Here is a 22,041-nt window from a genome sequence, read left to right as displayed (position 1 = left end):
TACTACTACTACTACTACTACCTACTACTACCTACCTACCTACCTACCTACCTCTCTCTCTCTCTCTCTCTCTCTCTCTCTCTCTCTCTCTCTCTCTCTCTCTCTCTCTCTTAGCCACCAAAACCCTAATTCTCTCAATCCCTTGCCTTGCCGCCGCTCTCAATGGAGTCTCCCACTCTGAGATCAACCCTTTTTCGGCCTCGAAGAACTCTTCCAGGACACCTTCATCATCCTCCATGAGTTTTTCGATCCCGGATTTCATCCTTTTCTCCACCTCCAAAAACCCTACCAAAATAACTTCATCATCATCGTCCTCCATACTAAACCCTAGCAGCTCATCTGAGACTTCGTCCATTGACGAAGTAACCAAGTCTTTTGCTGCCTCGCTTGCTATTGCAAGCACAAAGGTTGTGGATCTCTCCGATTGCATCTCGGGACATCGACGGCGAGCAGTCAAGCACAACAGTATTTCTTAGTGGCCAAGCCTCTGAATCCTGTCTCGTCAACCCCTAGTGGACATGAGGCGATTATGTAGCCGAGTGGGGCGACTGGAAAAGAATTTTCTCGTCCATGAAAGACCAAACAATCTATTTGTCATTGTTTTTGATATTATCGAGGATCAGAACAAGGTTCTACGCGTGGGTCAGTGGTGGTATCAACAGGCTCCGATTGTTGCGCAACCCTATGACGGAGTCAAATCTCTCAAGAATGTTCAAAACATCCCACTTCGCTATGAAATTCCTGAAACTTTCCATCTATTGGATCAGTTGCAGGTCGTTATATCGAGTATAATGATAAACTGTGGTTACGGTCCAAGAATGTCAGGGTTCGTGTGGAAAAGAAACTCTCTGATCCCATCTTTTCTGAGAAAACAGTAAACCTGTCAATAACTTGTGAGGAGGAGCTTATCTTCTACTTTGAGAACTGTATGAGATAAGGTCTTTTTTTGGGGGCACTGTGAATAAGACAGTGTTTGATTGGTTACGAGCTGAAATGTGATGTTGACTGGTGCACAACCTTTCAGTCAATATGTTTTGAGTGTTATGGCCATTGTGGGAGTTGGATAATTGTTATTTTTGGATTTTTACGGCTCTGTATTGTGGATATGCCAATGGAGCTCTCCGTAGATTTCTTTTGCAGTATGTTGTGCGCTGCAGCTACCCTACTCCAAAACTCGAGTATTCAGGGTTCATGGTAATGGTTTTGTTTTTGATACGATAAAAAAGCAGTTGTTCTTACCTACTTTGCTGCATTTGTTGCTAAAATTTCAGTAAGTGAGGATTGTGCTCTTCTTTATTTCTGGTTTCTGGCCATGGTTTTTATTTTGATGTAGATAATGCTGGTGTCATTGTGAATCCAAAGGGTGAAATGAAAGGTAAAGAGCATATACATCAATGTTAACTTATATAGAAGTGTAACAGAAATATCTTGGTAATGTTATTTCTTGGAATTCTGAATCATGTTTTGCTGGTGTGTGTAGGATCTGCTATCACTGGCCCTATTGGAAAGGAATGCGCTGATCTGTCGCCCAGAATTGCGAGTGCAGCTAATGCCATTTGTACTCTAGATGAGTATGGAAATTCCCATGTGGTGTTTGAACTTACTATCGTACTATCATGTAGACTCTGATAGTTAAAGAGAGCTTTTGTTCTAATTACTAAGCCTTTTGTAAAGGTCCATTTCACTATCTAATGTGCTCTGCCTTTTCAAATTTTGCTGATTTATTGATTGAATTTAGTTGGGAGTTGGGTTGAACATGTGTGATCTTGTTGCCTGGCTCTTTAGCAACCATAAAATGTTCCAAAAGATACTGCAGCAACAGGCGCCCTTGTGTTTAGATAGGACTACAATCGATTTTCATGCGTCTTTCTTTCAAATAAACAACAAGAAAAAGTTATGGATTGGTTTTAATCAAAGTCTTATGGAAATTTGAAGCCTCCTGTAGCATAAACCAGTGGAAATGATCTGGGGCTTTAAATGAAAACGTTGGGAGTTACTCATCCAACTCCTCAAGTCAGCTTATTATAGCTTTTTGTACTCTCAACTTATCAGTCTTAACAAGCTGAAATGAACTGATACAAACAGAAACCCTAAACTTGATGACCAATGATGGCATCATTTCATCTTACCCACAGCACCCTTTTGCAGCTTAGCACAGTATTCGAACAAGCTTCCATCAAAACAACGCCTCACAGCTTCCTTTGCCAAGTAACCTTGATCATCTTTTGCCAGAACATATAGAACTCCCCATTCCAGTTTGGCTGCAACCCTGCAACACAGTGAGAGATTAGCTATGGCTTTTGAGTGAGTACGCATTGTGCGGTTCAAGAGATAGAAATAGAGAGATACCAGCCGAAGAAATCAAAGGCGTTACGGCTAGCCTGAGTCATGTGCCATAGCTCCTTGAAACTAAGCTTATCAGGGACTGTTCGAGCATACTTGCTGAACATGTTCTCAAGGTGTGCCGGGATATACCTATATTATAGTGATCAAGCATGGAAGAAGTTCAGCTTTGGTCAAGAATAATAACAAACGGAAACTGCAACGTATTGGGTTCCCACCTTCCCTCTGTATCATAAATCCCAGAATCACTTCCATGCTTAGCCTTATGTATGTTTTTAATGTGAATCGCGAAGTAGGGTGAAGGTATCCATGTCTGCAATTAGAGAAGATCGATGAACATATAAGATAAGAAGTTCTAGCTCTAGTTATATTGGCATATGAATAAGCAAACTGTAGGAATTGGGTTCATGATCAAACACTGCAAAAGTAGTCGCAACTTACAGGCAAAGTAGCATAACTCATTGCTCCATGAACAAGAATCATGAAGATGAAAGAAGCAATCGGATTAAACCCAAGTGCACGAAACCCTGCAATGAGAATATATCAACTGATAATCAAGATCTAGGAACTTTGGATCATGCATAATCAACTACTTCATATGATGGACTAACAAATCATTGATCACGTGAAACTAGGTTAAAACTTAAAATCGCTTAGGTGGTTCACCTAACATTACTCTTTGAATCCATGTTAGACATATAAAAGTTAGAAGTAGGATTCACCCCGCTAGTTGCACATGCAATTTTACTTGAACGAAATTGCACATGCGTCAATCTTGGATGTTAAACTTTTCATTTTCTGTAGCTAAACTTCTCATTTTCGAATTTAGCATACATCATAAGCTAACACAAGGAACATATGTATGAATATATATGTACCTCTGAACGTCTCGGAAGGGAAGATGATACCATCATTGTCCTGGTCGAAGAAAGCTACATGCTGTTGAAGCACAGACATATTCTGATGTTTATGACCCCAGGTGCCATTGATGTTCTCCATATCAGGTGCAACCATAGCTCGAGGCATGTCTTAAATCATTGAAACAACCCAAATCAGATAAATCCATTAATAGAGACGAAGAACACATTGATCTTATTTTCGATAACAATAGATAGGTAGATCGATTTCATGCTGTGTTTGATTAGTTTCATGTAATGAGAGATCAATGGAATTTCACTAATCTCTCCCTTAGTCTACAACTACATGAAGAAGATGTACGTTATTAATGTACTGATGCATTACGAATGGAACCCTGTAATCTAAATCATATGTACGTAGTAGTGAAGATTACAAGGCTTTGGGAGCTTGGTCTCCAAGTCACTGCGGACCTTCCTTTCCGCGGTGACCGGAGCATACTCGGCCACCGTGGCCATGGCATCCTTCGACACCTCCTCCGGTTGTGGCTGTTGCTGCTGCTTCTCGACTGACGCCATTTTTCTCTTTCTCTCTCGATCAATGTGCGCTCTGAATGTGCTGGATTTTTAGTGAGCTAATTAACTTGCTAAAGTTATGATTATCACTATTAATTAGAGTGAAGCACAACAAACTCCAGGTGACTCGCAGTGCTTATAGCTACACACAAGATGGATCTTAAACTATGCAACACGTGTAAACCCACTTCTACATTTTGTTTTCGTATCACATTACTCCAGTATTCAAACTGAAATTATCTGCGATATATAAACTGGTTTTGCTCGAATTTGCTACGCATTTTCAGTTTTGATCTTTTGAAAAACAAAATGAGTAGAACAATATATAAAAATACCATAAGAGCTAGCTAGGTGAAATATCAAGTAAATTCGAAGTCGAAATAATTTAGTAGAATGATGAAGTCAATCGTTCAAAACATACTACTTCATATCGTCATCTAAGACATTGTCAAGCAACATAATCTAACTAAGAAAAGCTAAACCATGACATACGTACATACATGACATATATCAATCTAAGTATAAGGAGTAAATCACTAGAGTTGATTAGAGCATAAACATCTTTATGGCTAGCAGTACATACATCAAACTTTACACATGAGTAAATCGAAACCAGACAACATCCATTATGGATTCTTAGAGTCACATCATACAACTATTGTATAACCTAAGATGATACAAACACTATGAGATCGAGAATATAGGCTCCAAAAAGCTCCCAAACAATGGCCAAATAACTTTGGAGTGGCGAGTGCACATAACTACATGAGTGAAATACTTGAGTCTTAGGGTAATCTACGTATCCAACCTGAAGAGCGTGCAACGCATATATATAAAAACACAAGGGTTGTCGTCTCATTTAAATAGATAGTACATCCATTTAGTAACTTCCGAATACAAAATGGCATTTGTAAAATTAGTCAAATACCTAATGAGAATGAAATGAAAGACAAATCCCGATCACTTACCATTGGCATAGAGATCCAACAATATGTTCACTAGTCTCAAAAATAATTTTGAGAGCATAACTAGCCATTTGGGAAAGAGAAATTTAAACTTCTAACTTGGTCATAGAAACTCCAATAACAAACATAATGGAATATTCATTCAAGAATCCAGAAAATACTGTTTGTAATTGGAAATAAAAGGTGGTTTTCCTAAGAAAATAAGAGAATAAATTATTGTGGTGAGAGGAGCACACAATTTAAAAAGTCAAAATTGACCTAATTCAGATAATAAAACAGAAAATAAAAAAATATATTCTTTCTCAAATCACTGCAGTTATCTCTACTATATTAGAAAGCTAGGAGCCCTTTTGGTGTCATGATGAAACATTTTTTATGAACTATCTATATTACCCACGAAAGAAAAGTTTTGACAAAAAAAAAAAACAAATCAAGGATGGTTAATACCGTAAAATAACACTAAAATAAAGTAATTTTAAAATATAAAAACAAAAAAGAAAAGAAAAAAAAAGAAAAATGAGGAGCAGTTTTTGCTAAATGTAACTGATGACACCTGCATCAGTAGTTATTTACAATTAAAATTTAAAAATTATAAAATAAAAAGATAAAAACAAATTAACACGCGGTTAGCGTGTGTTAAGAGACTAGTTAATCATAAAATCAACACGTAATCTTAACAATTAACGTCAACGAACGGCCAGAAATCCAAGATCAAATTCCATTGGTCACTTATTTTCCGAGTCATCAGAAAAACAGAGACACCAAACACAACACGAATACGTTGTTCTTCTCTCTTTCTCTTTCAGCCGTCGTACGTTGTATCTCAGAATCTTCCACAACAGCTGTTTCTGCTTCGAAGTTTTCAGCTTTCTGGGTTCAAACTCCAGCTTTCTGGGTGAAAAGTTTGAGTCTTTTTCACTTTGGGTAAGATTTGCTCACTACCCAGTTGTTAATTTTTAGTTTTGTGCTTTCTTATAGTACCCAATTCAATCATTGAGTATCTGAAATTGTAGTACCCAATTCAATGAACTTATAACTTGATAGTTTGGTTGTATTGATTTTGGTCTATCTGGTGTTGTTTACTTGTTGATGTGATTATGTTCATTGACTTTAGTTGTTTAAGGAAGGTCAATGGGGTTAAAATTTTGGATGTGGAAGTTAATTTCAGTTAGTTTCTTAGCTCATAGTTGATGTCAATGTCTTCAAGTTTTGGACTTTGACCTTGTTTTGTAACTCTATATGTGTTTATAGTTAGTGATCAAATTACACTGTTGGTTTAGTACTTTAGTTGCTTACTTATTGGATTTACCGGATGAGTTAGCTGAATACTGCGTGGCGTTTCTTCTATAAGAAATTTAAACTGGTGTCGACATTGGTATGATGCTTTTATAGTTGCCGAAAAGATTGCCCTGAATCACCTCATGTGTTATTAGTAAAGGCTGCAGAGTTGTAGAGATGATCAGATTGTTATGCTTGTGAAAAATTGCTGTGGTCGCCTATAACTTAAAGTTTTTAATTGAGAACTCTTGTACCTACTAAGCAGCTTTGGGTGATGAATGCAAATTTCATGAATTCTTTAGTTAGGTGGTTCTGCTTCTAGGAGGGAACATTTAGGGGGTAATAAATTATAATGGTAGTTAATGAGTTAGAAAGAACGCAAATGGTATCGCTTGTTTAGATATATATGAAATTTTGATCTGGTATATTGTTGAAATATGTCTTGTCTTCCCTTCCCTTCACAAGGTTTGGTTTTTATTCATATTCACTTGGGGATGAAAGATCCTTGGTGTACCAAAAAGAAAAATCCTCATAAGTGAAGTGATAGAAACTAGAAAGTGTTTCTGCGAAGAAGAGTAGGAAGTGTAAGACTGCTAATGGAAAAGACATGAGACTAAGTTTAGGCATGTTGGTTTTGTAGAAATGATAACACTTCACCTTTACTGACACCAATTTTTCTTTTTCTTTTTTGACATTTTCTTCTCACAGATTGCAGAAGAGCCCTGACTGCCCTGTGAGTGGTTGTTATGTGAATTGTAGCCAGAACGGGGTTAAAATTCTCGTATTGTGATTCTCCTATGTTAGCAATGAAGAATAAGTATGTGCGAGGTGGTTGAGTAGAAACTAGTTTGCGCATTTGATATATAGACGCTATTGACATTATTATCTGATCAGAACCAGATAGATGTGGAACTTGGGGGATTCCAAAGCTATGTCGTCAGCATTTCCGAATCTCCCTACCCCCCTTGATGTCAGTTACTCCAGATTGCCAGATTCTTTTCATCGTTCCGCACAAAGAGAAAACCCTATGCATTCATTGTTACCGCAGCCTTCTTCCCTTGGGAACTCATATTCATCATCGTCCAGTCTCCCCTTTGACAGTCAGTTTTCTTCAGTTTACCCTCATGAAAGATATCCCCAAAATTCTCCAATCAGTATGTCACCAAGTGGTGGAAAATCATTGTCACATACCCATTCAGAGTTACAATCTACGCCAGTGGCTAGTTACCCTGAAGAAAATAAAGATATGTCCTGGTGCCCAGATTCAATTGAAGAGTTTCTGCATTTTCCTGAAAATGTCCCTGATCAGAATGGCCTGGTAGATACTAGTACTGGTGCAATAATATCCGACGATCACGCTGAAAGGACTGATTGGTCTGACTTGTATCCATTAATTTCTTTTGATGGTGCTCTGGATTCAAATTGGGAGCTTTCAGTTGATAATGTGGTGGATCCTAAACCGGAGGTGTGTATTTCATACTTTTCCGTTGCCTGTTGCCTTATTTTAAAGGCAGGATTTGCATAGAGCTGAAATATTTGGATATTTTATAGCATTTCTATTATCCACAGAATAATTTGCAGTACTATATTCTGTTTCTAGTCAGTAGTTTTGTTACCTTAGTACAAGGCATGTAGCAATTTCCTCATCACTCATAAATCATAATCAAGATTTACTAATTCTGTTTGTATTTACTTGAGGACTTCTAATGAACTGCCAGGTGTTGAATCATTCTTCTGATATCCTGGTGCAGCAGCCAAATATCCAACAACATCAGCCAGCACAATCTGGAGAGATTTTCACTAGCCCTGACCCAGAGTCCACTGCACCTTCAACCAAAGCTAGAATGCGTTGGACACAAGAACTTCATGAGGCTTTTGTTGAAGCTGTCAACCAGCTTGGTGGTAGTGATAGTGAGTAGCACATATTATCATATTCTTTTTTCCATTATTATATCTTGTTTTATTTCTATACTTCATTAGGTCTGTACATCACAAAGCTTCTTTTCTCATTGACTAATAACTTCAATACACAGGAGCCACTCCTAAGGGTATCTTAAATGTCATGAAGGTTGAAGGCTTGACAATTTATCATGTAAAAAGTCATTTACAGGTATATCAATAGTTCCATCCTTGACCAGTGTCTAACAAGATGGTGGTTAGTATATGTTTTTGATGAAACTCTTTTTCTTTTCTTAATTTCAGAAATATAGAACAGCCAAATACAAACCGGAGTCATCAGAAGGTAATGCTTACCTACTTTGTTCTTCTTATGACCTCAACAGCATCTTTAAAAGCTTTTATTTGCCAAATTAGTCATGTGACGAATTAGGATTGGCTGCTTGAGGATTTATCTAATTAGTCTTCTGGCAGTGGTAAACTGCTTTTGGAACTTGACTATTATTTTAACCCTTAGCAACTAAGCGGCCTTGCATATTAAAATATATGATAGATAGATAGTAAAGATCTCTTGTCTTACAAAAGAGAAGTACCATGTATACAAAAGAATGTAGTAAATTGCGATCAAGTAAATTGTTTTGTTTTTCTTTCAGGTGCTTGTGAGAAGAATCTGACTCCTGTTGAAGAAATGAATTCTAAAGACTTGAAAACGTATGTATTTTTTTCTCAATTGGAAAGTTGAAGACCATGAATATTACTTTTATCTCTTAATTTCTTTTTGCTCTTTTATGTTCTGGAGTTCGGGACCATTGCTATGTCTATGTTAGGAAAATGTCAGATAAATCAGCGCAACTTTCAATGTTACATGAGTCAGTGAGTGATTCTCCTACTTGTAGAACCAGATTATTTTTATATAAAAAAGCTAAGGTTTCTGTACAACTCCTAGTTACTGGTTACTTCTTACCATCTTTTCCTTGAATGATCAGAGAAATTTTATATTCGAGTATGCAAATTCAATGTAGCAGTAGCTATTAGAATAACATTTCACCATTCTGTCTACTGATTTATCTACGTGCAATTAATCTGAAATAAACTCAAAATATTTTCTGTGTACTTGTAGGAGCAGTATGGGGATGACTGAAGCATTGAGATTGCAGGTAGAACTCCAGAAGCAGCTTCATGAGCAACTTGAGGTGTGTTGGAAGCTATGCATTGTTTTTGTATCTGTATACAAATTTACAACTGTTTACATGCTGGGAACTGGGTAGGGTGCTCAAGGAAATGTAGTATTGTGAGGGTGAAATAAACTGAAGTCATACTTTTTTCTTGTTTTACCTGCTTTTCTTGGTGACAAACATTAATACTCAATTGATGAATCCATGTTCGGATAAGGAGAGGCAGAAAAAAGCTAGAGAATCGGTGGGTGGGGGGTTTCACATGTTCTGATGTCATATTCTTTCATGCAGACTCAAAGAAAGTTGCAGTTGCAAATTGAGGAACAAGCAAAGTACCTTGAAAAGATGTTTGAGCAACAAAGGAAGATGGAAGACAACAAGGTCAAGCCGACATCGTCTACCTCAGATGAGCGTAACAAAATAGGAACCAGCACTCCTATGGATGAAGGTTCACAAGATGCAAGTTTGAAACAGAATGCTCAAGAACCTGCAACTCATGAGAATCATGATCCCCCAGGTGATGCTGATTCTGGTGCTCTACCCACAAAACGAGCAAGGACAGGATAAAAAGGAATATTTCTGCTCCAGGAATTGTCTCGCCTTCCAAGCATTGATAGACAACATGTATTTATAGTAGGATGAACCGAGCAGACTCGAATCAGGAAAATCTTAAGAGTTCTAGTTTCATTGTTATATTATCTAAACTTGACATGCCTGCTTTTATTCAAAAGCGAAGACTTGGTGGCTTAAACTTTACCAAGTTTCCTGATTGTATTCTCGGACTAGGTAAGGACTTAATTAATAATAGATGGAATACTGTTCCAATCAATGTATTGATGTTTTTCCTCTACTTCAACAATTGATCGATATCTTGTATAGATGTACAATGTATAAATAATCTCCAAAAATGGCCGTCGAGTTTTTTTTTTCCTTACAGAAGAAACACAAAGATTGAAACTGTAATGAGATGGGGTTGCAAAAAGGTTTACATCGAGTATTGCAGACTGGTGCCTTCAACTTTCAAACAACGTCCTCCATTTTGTAAAATGATTAGTCACGTTTTTCCTTTCTCTATTAGGTAATACACCCTAGTCCAGTTGGGATTAGGATTGCGGACCGAATTTAAAATCCTAGTCGGGATTAGGATTCCTCTTCCTAGTTGGAATAGGTGTATAATCCTTATATATATGTCCTAGCTCCAAGTTCGAGTAGAAAACTGGAAAGCCGATTTTCTTCTTTTGAATTTGATCATATACAATGGCTTGGTGGGATAGGGATATAGAGCTCATATTCATTCAGTTCAAAGATGTGCCTGTTGCATACTCGGTGGAGCTTGGTTCAAAAGATGAAACGGTGAACGATATCAAAGAGAAGATAAAGAAGGAATACCCTGATGGTAGACACCTTAAGCCACAAGAAACCCTTGTTTACAAGAATCAAGAACTCAAGGGTGGAGACCTAATCACCGAGTATCATCTTCCCAAGAACACCCTTCTTCATGTAGCTGAGAGGAACGCTGTCGCCGCTCCGATGAGTCCTAAGAATGTCAAAGAGAAAGAGGAAGAAGGTCCTTGGGATTTGGGTGGTGTTCAATCAGTGAAACAAGGGCAACTTCAGCCGGTGGATTTGTTAACAATGGACGAGCCATTTTACAACAACCCTATTCTCAAGCCTAAAGAGATGTACGCCAACAGAAGTTCTAGTCCTCCAGCTCCCAATCTCAATGGTTTGCGTCGAAAAATGGTCGTTGAGGATGAGACGACTAGGGTTTGTGACAAGAGAGCTCGAATTAGTACCCTACCTAACGAGACAACTAGGGTTTGTGACAGGAATTAGGTTTTATAATCACTAGGTTTTGACTTGACCAAAAAAAAAATCACTAGGTTTTGTACTCAACGTTAAGCATAGAAAAGTGGTCTATGCCCACATTAAGAGGGTATTTTGGTAAAAGAATTCTATTTTGACCCGAGACTATTTTGATTGACAAACTTGGGAAATTTATTGTATATATGCACGATGCAATACATATGTAGATACACGATACAATCTCTTAACCGTTCATAATAATTCATATGTTCTTGTGTTATTTTAATGGAAAAATAGTCCAAATAATTGTCTCACCTTTTAGAGAAGCTAATTTTTAGTATCTCAATTTTAGAAAATTTCAAAATAGTATCTCAAGTTCTTGAACCCAACCTCCTAATTCCACAATCACGACGGTGACAAGTCTGCTTCTCCGACAGCGGCGTTTCTCTCTTCTCTCATCTCCAACGGCGCCGCCGCTCTTTTCTCTTTGTCTCTCTCGTCATCTCTGACAATGGTGCTTCTCCTATTCTTGACCACAGCGCTTCTCCCTTCTCTCACTACACCAAATACGGTGTTTAGAGACAACCCAAAAACGTCCCTAAAAATACATTAGGGACTAATATACAATAAAATTCATCCTTAATAGAATGAGTAACGTTTACTCATCCGTCTCTAATACCTACTAGGGACAGTTGAAACCAAAAATCCGTCCCTAGTATTGTTGCTCTGACACGTGTACAAAAGCAATCACTGACAATTCAAACCGCCTCTATTTACTTTAGAGACGGACATTTATTATTATTAATGCATTTGATCCGCTACAAGCCAGCCTACAACAACAACCGAATATAATCCAATCCGATTCCGTTTTCTTTTTCTCTTGTTGGGTCAAATTTACTATATATCTATTTATCGTAAGGACTACAATTTCGCATATCGAGGATATTTCGACTGTCTAAAAAATGGATATTTTAATGGAAATATTAGAAAATATCGAAATGATTAAACTTTCGAGGGAAAAATAGGAAAATATAATATTATCTTTGAAGCGTATTAATACATATAAATGTACGTAAGCAAACAAAACACATGTCAGCATCGATGGTTGAGGAGACATGAGACGTTTTGGTGCACCTTGGACTCTTGGAGGACAAATGTTCGAATACCCAGAGCTACTCCTCCTCTTCCCTTTTCTTTAAATTTTTCAGATCTGGCCCCCCTTTGAGTCAAAAATTCAAAAGTTATTGAGAATTTCTCACGATATCCTCTTGGTACCTCTAATAATTTTGCATATATACCTTCATTTGGAAGAAGAAAAGGTATAAAAGAAATTTAAAATTGGAAGAACAAAGGGTATAAAAGAAATTTAAAATTTTATAAAAATATGGGATGTGCATTAAACAAATTAGAGTGTGTAAATAAAATTTACCATGACAAAATTGTCTTTGAGTTAAAAAAAAGAAAAAGATTTGAATTACAATCGTGTATAGCATATATTCGAGTAGCATTTGGACTAAACTCTATGCCCAGCTATTATTTGCGACAAATATTAATTAATTATACTAAATAAATTGCAGCTTCATTATTTTTATTGGGTTATGAAATCCATACACCAAAAATTGAAATTCACACATCATTTTTCTTTTTTTAGTAACATAAATTTTGTCTTTTTAGTGAATTAAACTTTGTCTTTTTATGAATGTGTTGACCAAAAAAGAAAAAAAAGGTGTGTGAATTTCAATTTAGGGTGTGTGGATTTCACATCCGTTTTTATTGGTCAAACAACAAGTGAAATGCTGTAACTTTTGTGAGTCGAACTCACGATCTCTTACATACAGAGGGGAGACTAATGTCACTAGACCCAATGGTATTGGGCGTGAAAGTTCCCTCTTTAGGCCTAGTTAGGCTTAGTTTGGTACAGATTCGCTTTTAAAAAAAATCAGCTTTTAACTTAACTTTTAGATTTTATTGTGTTTGGTAAATTAAAAAAAAACAAATTTTTTTTTGAAAATTACAGATTAGTGGAAACATATTTTAGAAGCAGCCTCGAGGATGCTCTTAGAAGCTGATGTTGATAAAAACATTAAAAAATAATATTTTATGTCTTGACAACACTTTTAAAAGTAATATATAAACATAAAACTGTTTTAATTCATTATTCACAATTCAAGATAAGCAATTTTTATAGAAAGTCATAACAATCTCAAACTAGCCCTTAATGACCAAATTCTAAAATTGATTCTGTTTTTTTTTTAATAGGTGGAACCAGGGAAGTGATTGACCAAAATGATTTAATATTCTAGCCATATAAAAAAAGTAAGCAAAGAAAAGCACCCAGTACAATATTTAAAACTGTATCTCTACTCTTATAATTGGAGCGCAGTTTTAAGATTTGGTGTCAAAAACTTCATCAATAATTTGAACTGTCCAATATACCTACGTTAAAGATAATATAAATTGAAAGAAATAACATATGTAAGGGTAAATGTGGTAAATCACAAAAAAAAAAACAAAACAAAGCGAAAACAATCAAATCATCTAAACGTGAATTGTTAGTTTTCAAATTTTGAACTGCACCCTTTTTTTACTGGGGAGAAAAAAGTGGCAGATAGGGATGGGATAATTTATAATTTTTTATTTATTTTAATATGTATTGGAAAACAAAACTTTATATTAAAAAAAAAAACTAATTGGCAAGCGCGCAGCGCATGGTCTTTTTATATAAAAGTATAAAACCGATCTTGTGTCTTCCTTTTTTTACGGGAGAGAAAAAAATGGCAGATAGGGATGGGATAATTTATAATTTTTTTCATCTTCTCACAAGCTACTCTGCATACAGTAGATTTCTCGCAAGCTTGAATCAGTCTTGTGCTTGTTGATCTAATGGACGAGCCTTCCTCTTCTTCTTCGTTGCCCACAGATGTCTTCCTCAATTTTAGAGGCGAGGACACCCGAAACATCTTTGTCTGCCATCTTCACAGAGCTCTGGTACGGGAAACACTCCAAGTCTACATTGATAAGCATGATCTACAGAAAGGCGACGACCTTGAGAATCTACTGGAAGGCATTGCCGGATCAAAGCTTTCAATTTTAGTTTTCTCTGAAAACTACGCGACTTCCACTTGGTGCTTGAAAGAACTGGTGCAGATCCTGAAATGCAAGAAGGACCAGAACCAGATTGTGATGCCCGTTTTCTACAAAGTAGATCCTTCCGACATTCGTAAACAGAGGGGAAGTTTTGGTGAAGCTTTTGCTAAGCATGAAAGCGACTGCAAAGGAGACAAGGAGTTGCTGCAACAAGTGCAGAGCTGGAGATCCGCTTTAGAGGAAGCTGCCAACTTATCTGGCTTCGATTCCAATTCCAAAGATTATGCGTACGTATCTTAATAACTCTTCCTCCTCTTAATTGGCAGTAGTTTTTCCACAAAAGAATTCAAAAATGGTCGTCACTCTAGTTGCATCTATTATAGTTGTTGTTGTCGTCGTGGTTGTTACAATGGGACCTTTTTCTGTGTCAAATTAACACCTGAGTTCAAATACAAACGCCGAGTCAGTTTCAGAAAAAAAAAAAAAACACCGAGCCAAAAAAGGAAAAAAAAAAAAACACCGAGTGGAATTTTGGGGTTGGATGAATCCTGCAAAAGTGCAAAATCATAACAAACTAAGTGCAGACACTATGAGCTTAATTTATTGGTCTAATCTAACATGTACATTTAACTGGAGGCCTGCTTTTGGTACGGTGTTGGTGATACTAGCTAGGTATATTTTCTTATTAGCAACCTTAATGCATCAATTCGTGGACCTTCTCTGAGACTTGACTGCATATTGCTTTTCTATTTTTGAAGGGATGATGCCGGGCTTATTGATGCTATTGTCAAAAAAGTGTTCGATAAAGTGAACTCGATACCTCCTCATACAGAGGATGGCTTTGTTGCAATGGATTCCCATCTGAATGAAATGAGACGAAAAATAAATGCTGTGCCGGATGGTGTTGTCTATGTCGGAATATGTGGCATGGGCGGCATAGGCAAGACAACAATTGCTCATGCTGTTTTTAGAGAAATTGCTCATCAGTTTGACCACTGTTGCTTTCTTGAAGATGTGAGGGAACGCTTCACGAAGGGGGTAGTACAGTTGCAACGTGAATTTTTAGAAGGAATGTTCAAGAAAAAAGAACACAATGTGGACGCGGTCTACATGAAGATGATGAGAAGGCTAGCTAACAAAAAGATCCTAGTTGTTCTTGACGATGTACTCGATTCACGCCAGATGGATACTTTACTTGGTGGAAGTAATCGTTCATTTGGTGCTGGAAGTATAATTATTGTAACAACTAGAGATGAACATGTAGTGCGTGGATTCGAGATATACAAGCCCACCTCACTAAGTGTTCGCGATTCTCTGAAACTCTTCAGCCAGAATGCTTTCAGCACAGACAAACCCTCTGGAAAGTATGAACATCTCTCAAGGTGCATAGTACAATATGCACAGGGTCTACCCTTAGCTCTTATACTATTGGGAAAGTTACTCCGTAAGAGAAGTGTATCTGATTGGGAAGGTCAATTAAATAAATTGAGGAAGCAACCACACCCAGGAATTAAGGAGGTGCTTCAAATAAGCTTCGATGGACTACAAGATGAGTATCAGAAGAACATATTTCTGGATATTGCATGTTTCTTTAAAGGGATGGACAAAGACTATGTAACAATAGTTCTTGAAAATTGTGGCTTCTATCCCAGGGCGGACCTGAATGTTTTAGTTGAAAGAGCTCTTCTAACTATCTCAGATTCAAATAAGCTTGAGATGCATGATTTACTACACGAGATGGGGAGGTACATTGAATCCTCTACAGAAGATGGAAAGCGAAGACGATTCTGGAGTGAACATGTTGAGCGTGTGCTGACTGATAAAAATTCGGTATGTTAATCCTTTGCTAACCTTTTTCAACTATGACTAAAAGCAAATTCATGGGAAACATGTATTAAGCTTATAAAAATTTCATAAATAAGGCTCCTCAACACTCTGACTTAATTCCGTTCTTTTTTTCTTAGGCGGCTACAGAAGCAGAAGGCTTGATGATCACCCTGCCGGACAAGGAAGACAGATTCTTCAAAGCCACAGCATTTGAACATATGACGAAACTGAGGTTGCTCATGTTCATGTACCGGGAATGGTACTATGGAGCTGACGGGAAACATGACCTGATTGGGGACTTCAACTTTCTTTCTTCTGAGTTGAGAGTTTTCATCTGGCATAAATACCCCCTACAGTGTTTGCCATCCAGCTTTGACCCCAAGAATCTTGTTCACCTTGACATGCACTCCGGCCGCATTGAACACCTTTGGGAAGGACCTAAGGTAGATGAATAATTGTTTATATACTAATTCATGTATTTTAGGTAGATGTCTTATATTAATGCACATTATTTTGCTGCTTGTGCTGGCATGCAGCGTGCGAACAACTTGAGAATCATCAATTTGATTGGCTGTCCACTTAAAGAGACTCCCGACTTGACTGAGGTGCCAAATCTTGAGAGCCTAGTTATGGGAGGGGGTATTATTGGAGGTCGCCCAAGTTTCACTGAGGTTCACCCATCCATTTTAGGTCACGAAAACCTTGTATTTTTGAGCTTAGCTGGGTGCCATGAACTTAAGACACTTCCGAGAAGAATTCTCATGAAGTCTCTCAAAACCCTTGATCTTAGCCACTGTGTAAACCTTGAGATGTTTCCAGAGATTTCTGAAGATATGAAAGCACTGTCAGTGCTTAGCTTATATCAAACTGCAATTATGGAGCTACCATCGTCAATTGAACGGCTCCGGGGGCTTCAATCATTAGACATGACATTCTGCAGGAAACTTATCCGTCTTCCAGATAGTATCTGTAATTTAGCAAAACTTAGATCTCTCAAGCTGAAAGATTGCTCAAAACTTTCCAAGTTGCCTGAGAACATTGGGAATATGGATTCTCTGTTGGAACTTGAAGTAGACCTAGGTGGTTTAGAACAACTTCCAGTCTCTATCTTACGTCTGAAGTTAGGTGGGCGGCTATCGTTTCATGGTTGCAAAATGGCGGCTCCCTTTTCATCATGGCCATTATCAATAGAAGATCGTTGTACTGATGTGGTACATCTTGATTTCAGCGGTTGCAATATGATGAAATTGTCAGATGCTATTGCTTGTTTTCCTTCATTGAAAGTATTAAAGTTGTCAAGAAACAATTTGGAGCGCTTACCTGCAGCCATGAAAGAACTGGGTTGCTTAGAAAGGCTTGAATTGGATGGCTGCAAGAGACTGAGATCAATACCAGAGCTTTCGTCAACAATAAGTTACATAAATGCACAAAACTGCACAGCTTTGGAAACGGTTTCGGCACCACAGTCTCCCTATGAAATTGGTCGGTGCTTCATATTTTCTAATTGCTGTAATCTGGTACATGAAGATGTTTTTAAAGACATTGTAGGAACTCATTTCCCCCCTCAGGTATATATTTAAAACTGATCGACTATTTTCTTTTCTTTCGATACATTTCGGCAATGCAGAAGAAGCTAAAGTATTTTATGTTTTTTGTTTTTTGTTTTAGGGCAATCCTTCCCGACCCTTTTATTTCTCTTGTCCTGGAAGTGAAATTCTAGGGCAGTTCATCCATAGTGAGGGGTCTTCCGTAACTGCCAAGCTACCACCAAATTGCTTTGACAACAAGTTTTTGGGGTTCGCTATAACCGCCATTACTAATAACCCCCAAGGTGTTGATTACTACAATTTGATTGTTCGATGTTTCTTCACCTTCAAAGGAGATCAATGCCAGTACCGTTCCAGTTTCTATTTGTTCGATAGTCATTTTGACAGTCTATGCCGCGATTGGCTCAAGTCAAGTCATATGTTGGTAGGATATGTGCCATGGTCTGAATTTGGCATTAATGGAGAAAAAGTGAACGAACGTCACTACACTGAGGCCAAATTTGAGATAGAATTATTGCACTCTGAAGTGGGTGATGTGGTGATGACCAAGGCAAGATTCGACCCCAGCATCGAAAGGTGTTTCCCGGGCATCAAAAGGTGCGGAGTTCAATTCTTTTTTGCCAACAATGAGGATAAGGAAGTTATATATCAAGATTTTGGGGAACCAATGGTACAAGTCCTTGATAATTCTGAGATCAGGAGCCTTGAGGGCTGCTCAGCTGAAGCCAGTTGTAGTGAAATCACTGGTCACCCTTCCGATGAGGAGGAGCGATTCCTTAAATTATCCGAAGTTTTTGAAGGTGCATACAGAAAACCCAGCCGTTACATGAAAACTGAGGACAACGAGGATTCATCTGGGAAGAGGTTAATTCTCTGTCTTTTTATGATCTTACGTTTTTTTTTTTTTTTGGTCTGAGGTTTTTGATAATGATAATGAGTTAACACCCCCTTTTCGATCACTTTTTTGCATCACAAATTTTTAAATTTTAGAATTTTATGAGTATATTATTTATACAAACTTTCAGCCAAACTAGTGATCATTAAGCTATCAAACTAGATGAAATCAATAAACAAACCAAATATATCACTGAAAAAGAAATATTTGTGAATGTTGTAAATTTGCATAGACAATCTGTCGAAAACTGAAAAGTTGACATTTGGATATGCCATCAAAAAGTGGATGGGATAAAAAAAAAATCAGGTAGTCCTTATTTTAATGGTCTTCCTTAACGAGTTTAGTGTCTATTAATAAGAATTTTAACGTTAAGACTTTGCAGGGAAACTTTGAAAAATTGGAAGCAAAAGGTGAAAGTTACATCAGGTCTGACGCAAGGGCATCTCGATGATGGTTTTAACTGGTCCATTGGGAGCTCGGGGATTGAGAGGTATTAGGACTTTTTATCATATTATTTAAAATTTCTTACATCAATTTATCACATTGAAACTGTAAATTATAAGCTTCGACTCGAACTCTTCTGCAAGTCCTTCTGCATCAAACATTGAGCTTTCACAGTCCATTGTTCTTCATGTAGTTATTCGTACATATGAACCGTCACTGCTTTCTTTCATTTGGATGAAATCTGTTTCCAATATTGAGCTCAATCTAGGACTCGAAATATTGTATACAGTTCACTGAAATTATTCACATCTGTTTCTGTTGGCAGATGTAAGTATCGATGTGCTCATGGACTTGGCTGTTGGGCGAAAGCCATAGTGCCAACTCCCATCGACCCAACCATCCGTAACATTACTTATGTCGGGAGGCACACTTGTTGGAAAACTCAACCAATGTTGACACACCAAGTAAGAATTACACTGGGTATGGAGACTATTGGAGGTCCTTTTGATGGCTTTCGGTGGACGAAGTATGACCAAAGGGACATACTAGGAAGCAGATACCCAAGGTACGGCTTCAGACATCTCTCTTTAGTAAATGCAGTAACGTAGGAACAATATATTTGTTCTTGATTTTGTATTTCTCTTGGTTAAGGTCTCGTATGAAACTAATTTCACATAAACAGTACATTTCAAGCTTGATCCGTTTGATTTTCGTGTAACATTAGATTGTTTGCATTTAGCAGAGAGTATTACGTATGCAATCCTGAAGAATACGGAGGCTGCATGGCCGTAAAGGAAGTGCAAAAATCAAATGATCAGAGATTCCTTAGAATTACTTACACCGGAAGGCACACATGTACGCTACCCTCCACGGGCATCGGAGGGAGGACTGATAGCAGTACCTCCTTTGCCAGTAGTGCATCATCAGGTTCTAGTGAAGAAATTGCCGAATTACTGAGATCACTAGGACCGGATCTTGAAGGGATAGTCAACTTTCTTAACAATGCTGACAATCAGATTGCATTACGAGATGAATTCTCACGGGCTAGGGTACGTTTCTCATAACCCGATTTTTATATGTTGAGCCAACTTTCTTATCATATATAATTCTAACACTGATCTATTGATCTAGTTGAAATGCTAATTAACCCTCCACTTTGAATTAATTCTTTTACAGTACTATTGCTCCTAATTGTATCAATAGAAATATAAAATCAACAGGAAAGGAACGTTGCTGATTATTTTGGTTCTAAACACTTTCAGGGTGTCAATGATATGGAGAATAATAATAACAACGTGACAGGCTGTTTATGCTGGTTCAGGAGTCTCTGGAATTTCATGACCTCAAAGAAAAATACCCCAGAAATCCATGAAGACGAGGAAGGCCAGTGATATTGTGCTCGTGATCATCGAGAGCGAGGCTACATATATAAGTTGTGTTTTATATAAGATACTAGTAACAATAAACTGTTGAGTAAAATACATGGAATACTTGCACAGAATACAAATTCACTGAGTATTGAATACATTTGGATACAAATTAGCTAAGTTCTAAATGTAGCTTCGGTAACACCTGCATCGCCTATACCAATCATATTGGTACAAGTCTCATCAGAAAGTCCTTTTGCCTTTAACTGCAACCCTTTTTGCCAATTTCTGTTTGCATCTCAACCTACAAAAGAAAATAGGTCACTTATAAGTGGTCTGTAAGATTGTAGCTGCAAACTGTATTGATGCATAGAAAAAGATTAATTGTGTCTGCTGAGAACCCTTGCTAATATCCAAGTTCGCTGCTCACAGGTGTACCTGTTGCTCTGCTGTTCTTTACATGGATAATGAACTTTGAAGTAAAAACCAAAGAATTTAATGGACTTTTAAAAGAATTCTAGAAACTAAAAGCTGTATGAACAAAAAAGAACACCTAGATGGAATACAACATCAGTCTATGCAGCAATAGTCAAGCACTTATACTAAATGATCACTATTATGTATCTATCATTCTATCAATTTATAGACAGAGAAGCCATCAATCAAACATTTTAAAGCAAATGTAAGTGCAGCTAATAATATAGCATGTAAAGGTTTCCTGATCAAATAAAAATAAAAATTACATATAAGAAAAGGAAAGTTACGTATCTCTGATAAAAAAAAATTATAAATCTAGAAAAGAAAAGTGACTGGACAAGGAAATGAATGCATTAGAATAACACAGAACCTTATTTGGGTGCTGACTGCTTATATCTGTTTCTTCAACTACACTTTTAGCCAAAATGGAGGATCTGTTTCCTCTCTTGTAATTTGTGGCCTTTCTTCCTTAACCATGTTTAAATTCTGGACCAAAAAAGAAACATTAGACTAATAAATGGGAATAAACATTAGTCTTCTCTTTAAGTGTCGAGGCAGACATTTCCTTTCAAGTAGAAAATACCTCCGACAGAACTTATAACATGGGAGCAGCATTATCTAGACACAAACTTAGAGCAAGACAGAATAGTGTACCTTGGTCTTGCACTTGACCTTTTGAGAGATGTGTGGGAGAAACATGAAATGTGAACATAATGCCGCGCCACTGGGAAATCATCTAAAGTCTTAGGTACTTGATACAGGCATCTACAATAGGTGAATCCGTAAGGAGTAACGAATCAATGAAAAATCCTAGCTTACCTCAGAATGGCATGGCAATGACGACAAAGTGCAGACATTAGTTATCTCACTTATCTCATAATGGTAAAGGTATCAAGAAAATTTAGTCAGCTAGAATTTCCAGGACTGAATTTAACTATATATGCACCCAAGCTTGCCAAAGTCAAGCTTGGCAATCACTGAGTGGGAAATAAAAAGACCAATTTTTGAATAGTTAAAAACAATAACAAATAACTTCATCAATGCATGAAAGCCACAAGGAATGGTTTAAGGCATGCAATGTAAAATTTCCGTAATGTAGCAAATGGCAAAATGATTCATACAGGCAAAATGATGGTAGAACATATATGAATACCTAAAGGACATCCAAGCATGTGTAGTACTCTAGTTGCTAATCCAAATAAGAACGCAATTGATTCCCCAATCATATTTACAGAAAGCCAACAGGCAAGTAAGAACAAGTAAACAAAACATATGATGAAATTACAACACATCAATATAAAGCACTTCTAAGCAAAACTAGCATTCAATCTCTAATCTCTAAACACTAAGAGCAAGTACGTAGCTGAAATACAACGGAACACATATATTACTGAACCAACAGGCTTGGAATTCAAAGCAGTCAAATCGTCTATCAATGTCACACCCTGAATTTTGGATAAATAAAAATTCCAAATTCAAGGCATGATAACTAAAAAAAAAAAAA

The 22,041-nt window shown here is 37.2% G+C and overlaps 4 protein-coding genes across 4 annotated transcripts; 3 read left to right on the top strand and 1 right to left on the bottom strand.

Annotated features, from left to right (window-relative positions):
- Nucleotides 1–518: 518 nt before the first annotated feature.
- LOC101295734 lies at nucleotides 519–1,629 on the top strand. The gene is made up of 3 exons (XM_004304730.1): nucleotides 519–786; nucleotides 1,280–1,375; nucleotides 1,481–1,629. The coding sequence occupies exons 1-3, from the start codon at nucleotides 519–521 to the stop codon at nucleotides 1,627–1,629; spliced, it is 513 nt and encodes a 170-aa protein (XP_004304778.1).
- Nucleotides 1,630–2,115: 486 nt separating this feature from the next.
- On the bottom strand, nucleotides 2,116–3,776 carry LOC101295439 (peroxygenase 2-like). The gene is made up of 6 exons (XM_004304729.1): nucleotides 3,635–3,776; nucleotides 3,222–3,371; nucleotides 2,785–2,870; nucleotides 2,562–2,656; nucleotides 2,350–2,475; nucleotides 2,116–2,269 (listed from the first exon to the last, which is right to left on the bottom strand). The coding sequence occupies exons 1-6, from the start codon at nucleotides 3,774–3,776 to the stop codon at nucleotides 2,116–2,118; spliced, it is 753 nt and encodes a 250-aa protein (XP_004304777.1).
- A 1,722-nt stretch (nucleotides 3,777–5,498) lies between these two features.
- LOC101295726 (protein PHR1-LIKE 1-like) lies at nucleotides 5,499–9,940 on the top strand. The gene is made up of 8 exons (XM_004302055.1): nucleotides 5,499–5,662; nucleotides 6,725–7,481; nucleotides 7,735–7,927; nucleotides 8,050–8,126; nucleotides 8,219–8,258; nucleotides 8,566–8,623; nucleotides 9,033–9,105; nucleotides 9,379–9,940. Exons 2-8 carry the CDS (start codon nucleotides 6,921–6,923, stop codon nucleotides 9,652–9,654), a joined length of 1,278 nt encoding a protein of 425 aa, XP_004302103.1. The 5' UTR covers nucleotides 5,499–5,662; nucleotides 6,725–6,920; the 3' UTR covers nucleotides 9,655–9,940.
- Nucleotides 9,941–13,677: 3,737 nt separating this feature from the next.
- LOC101295152 (TMV resistance protein N-like) lies at nucleotides 13,678–20,238 on the top strand. The gene is made up of 9 exons (XM_004304728.1): nucleotides 13,678–14,267; nucleotides 14,739–15,810; nucleotides 15,945–16,250; nucleotides 16,344–17,375; nucleotides 17,476–18,218; nucleotides 18,632–18,739; nucleotides 19,019–19,258; nucleotides 19,436–19,742; nucleotides 19,956–20,238. The coding sequence occupies exons 1-9, from the start codon at nucleotides 13,777–13,779 to the stop codon at nucleotides 20,082–20,084; spliced, it is 4,428 nt and encodes a 1,475-aa protein (XP_004304776.1). The 5' UTR covers nucleotides 13,678–13,776; the 3' UTR covers nucleotides 20,085–20,238.
- The last annotated feature ends 1,803 nt before the right edge of the window (nucleotides 20,239–22,041 follow it).

Source organism: Fragaria vesca, linkage group LG6 (genome assembly GCF_000184155.1).
Source record: "Fragaria vesca subsp. vesca linkage group LG6, FraVesHawaii_1.0, whole genome shotgun sequence".
Classification (NCBI taxonomy): domain Eukaryota; kingdom Viridiplantae; phylum Streptophyta; class Magnoliopsida; order Rosales; family Rosaceae; genus Fragaria; species Fragaria vesca.
The sequence above is the reverse complement of the archived record's forward strand: the minus strand, read 5'-3'. Positions and strand labels throughout refer to the sequence as shown.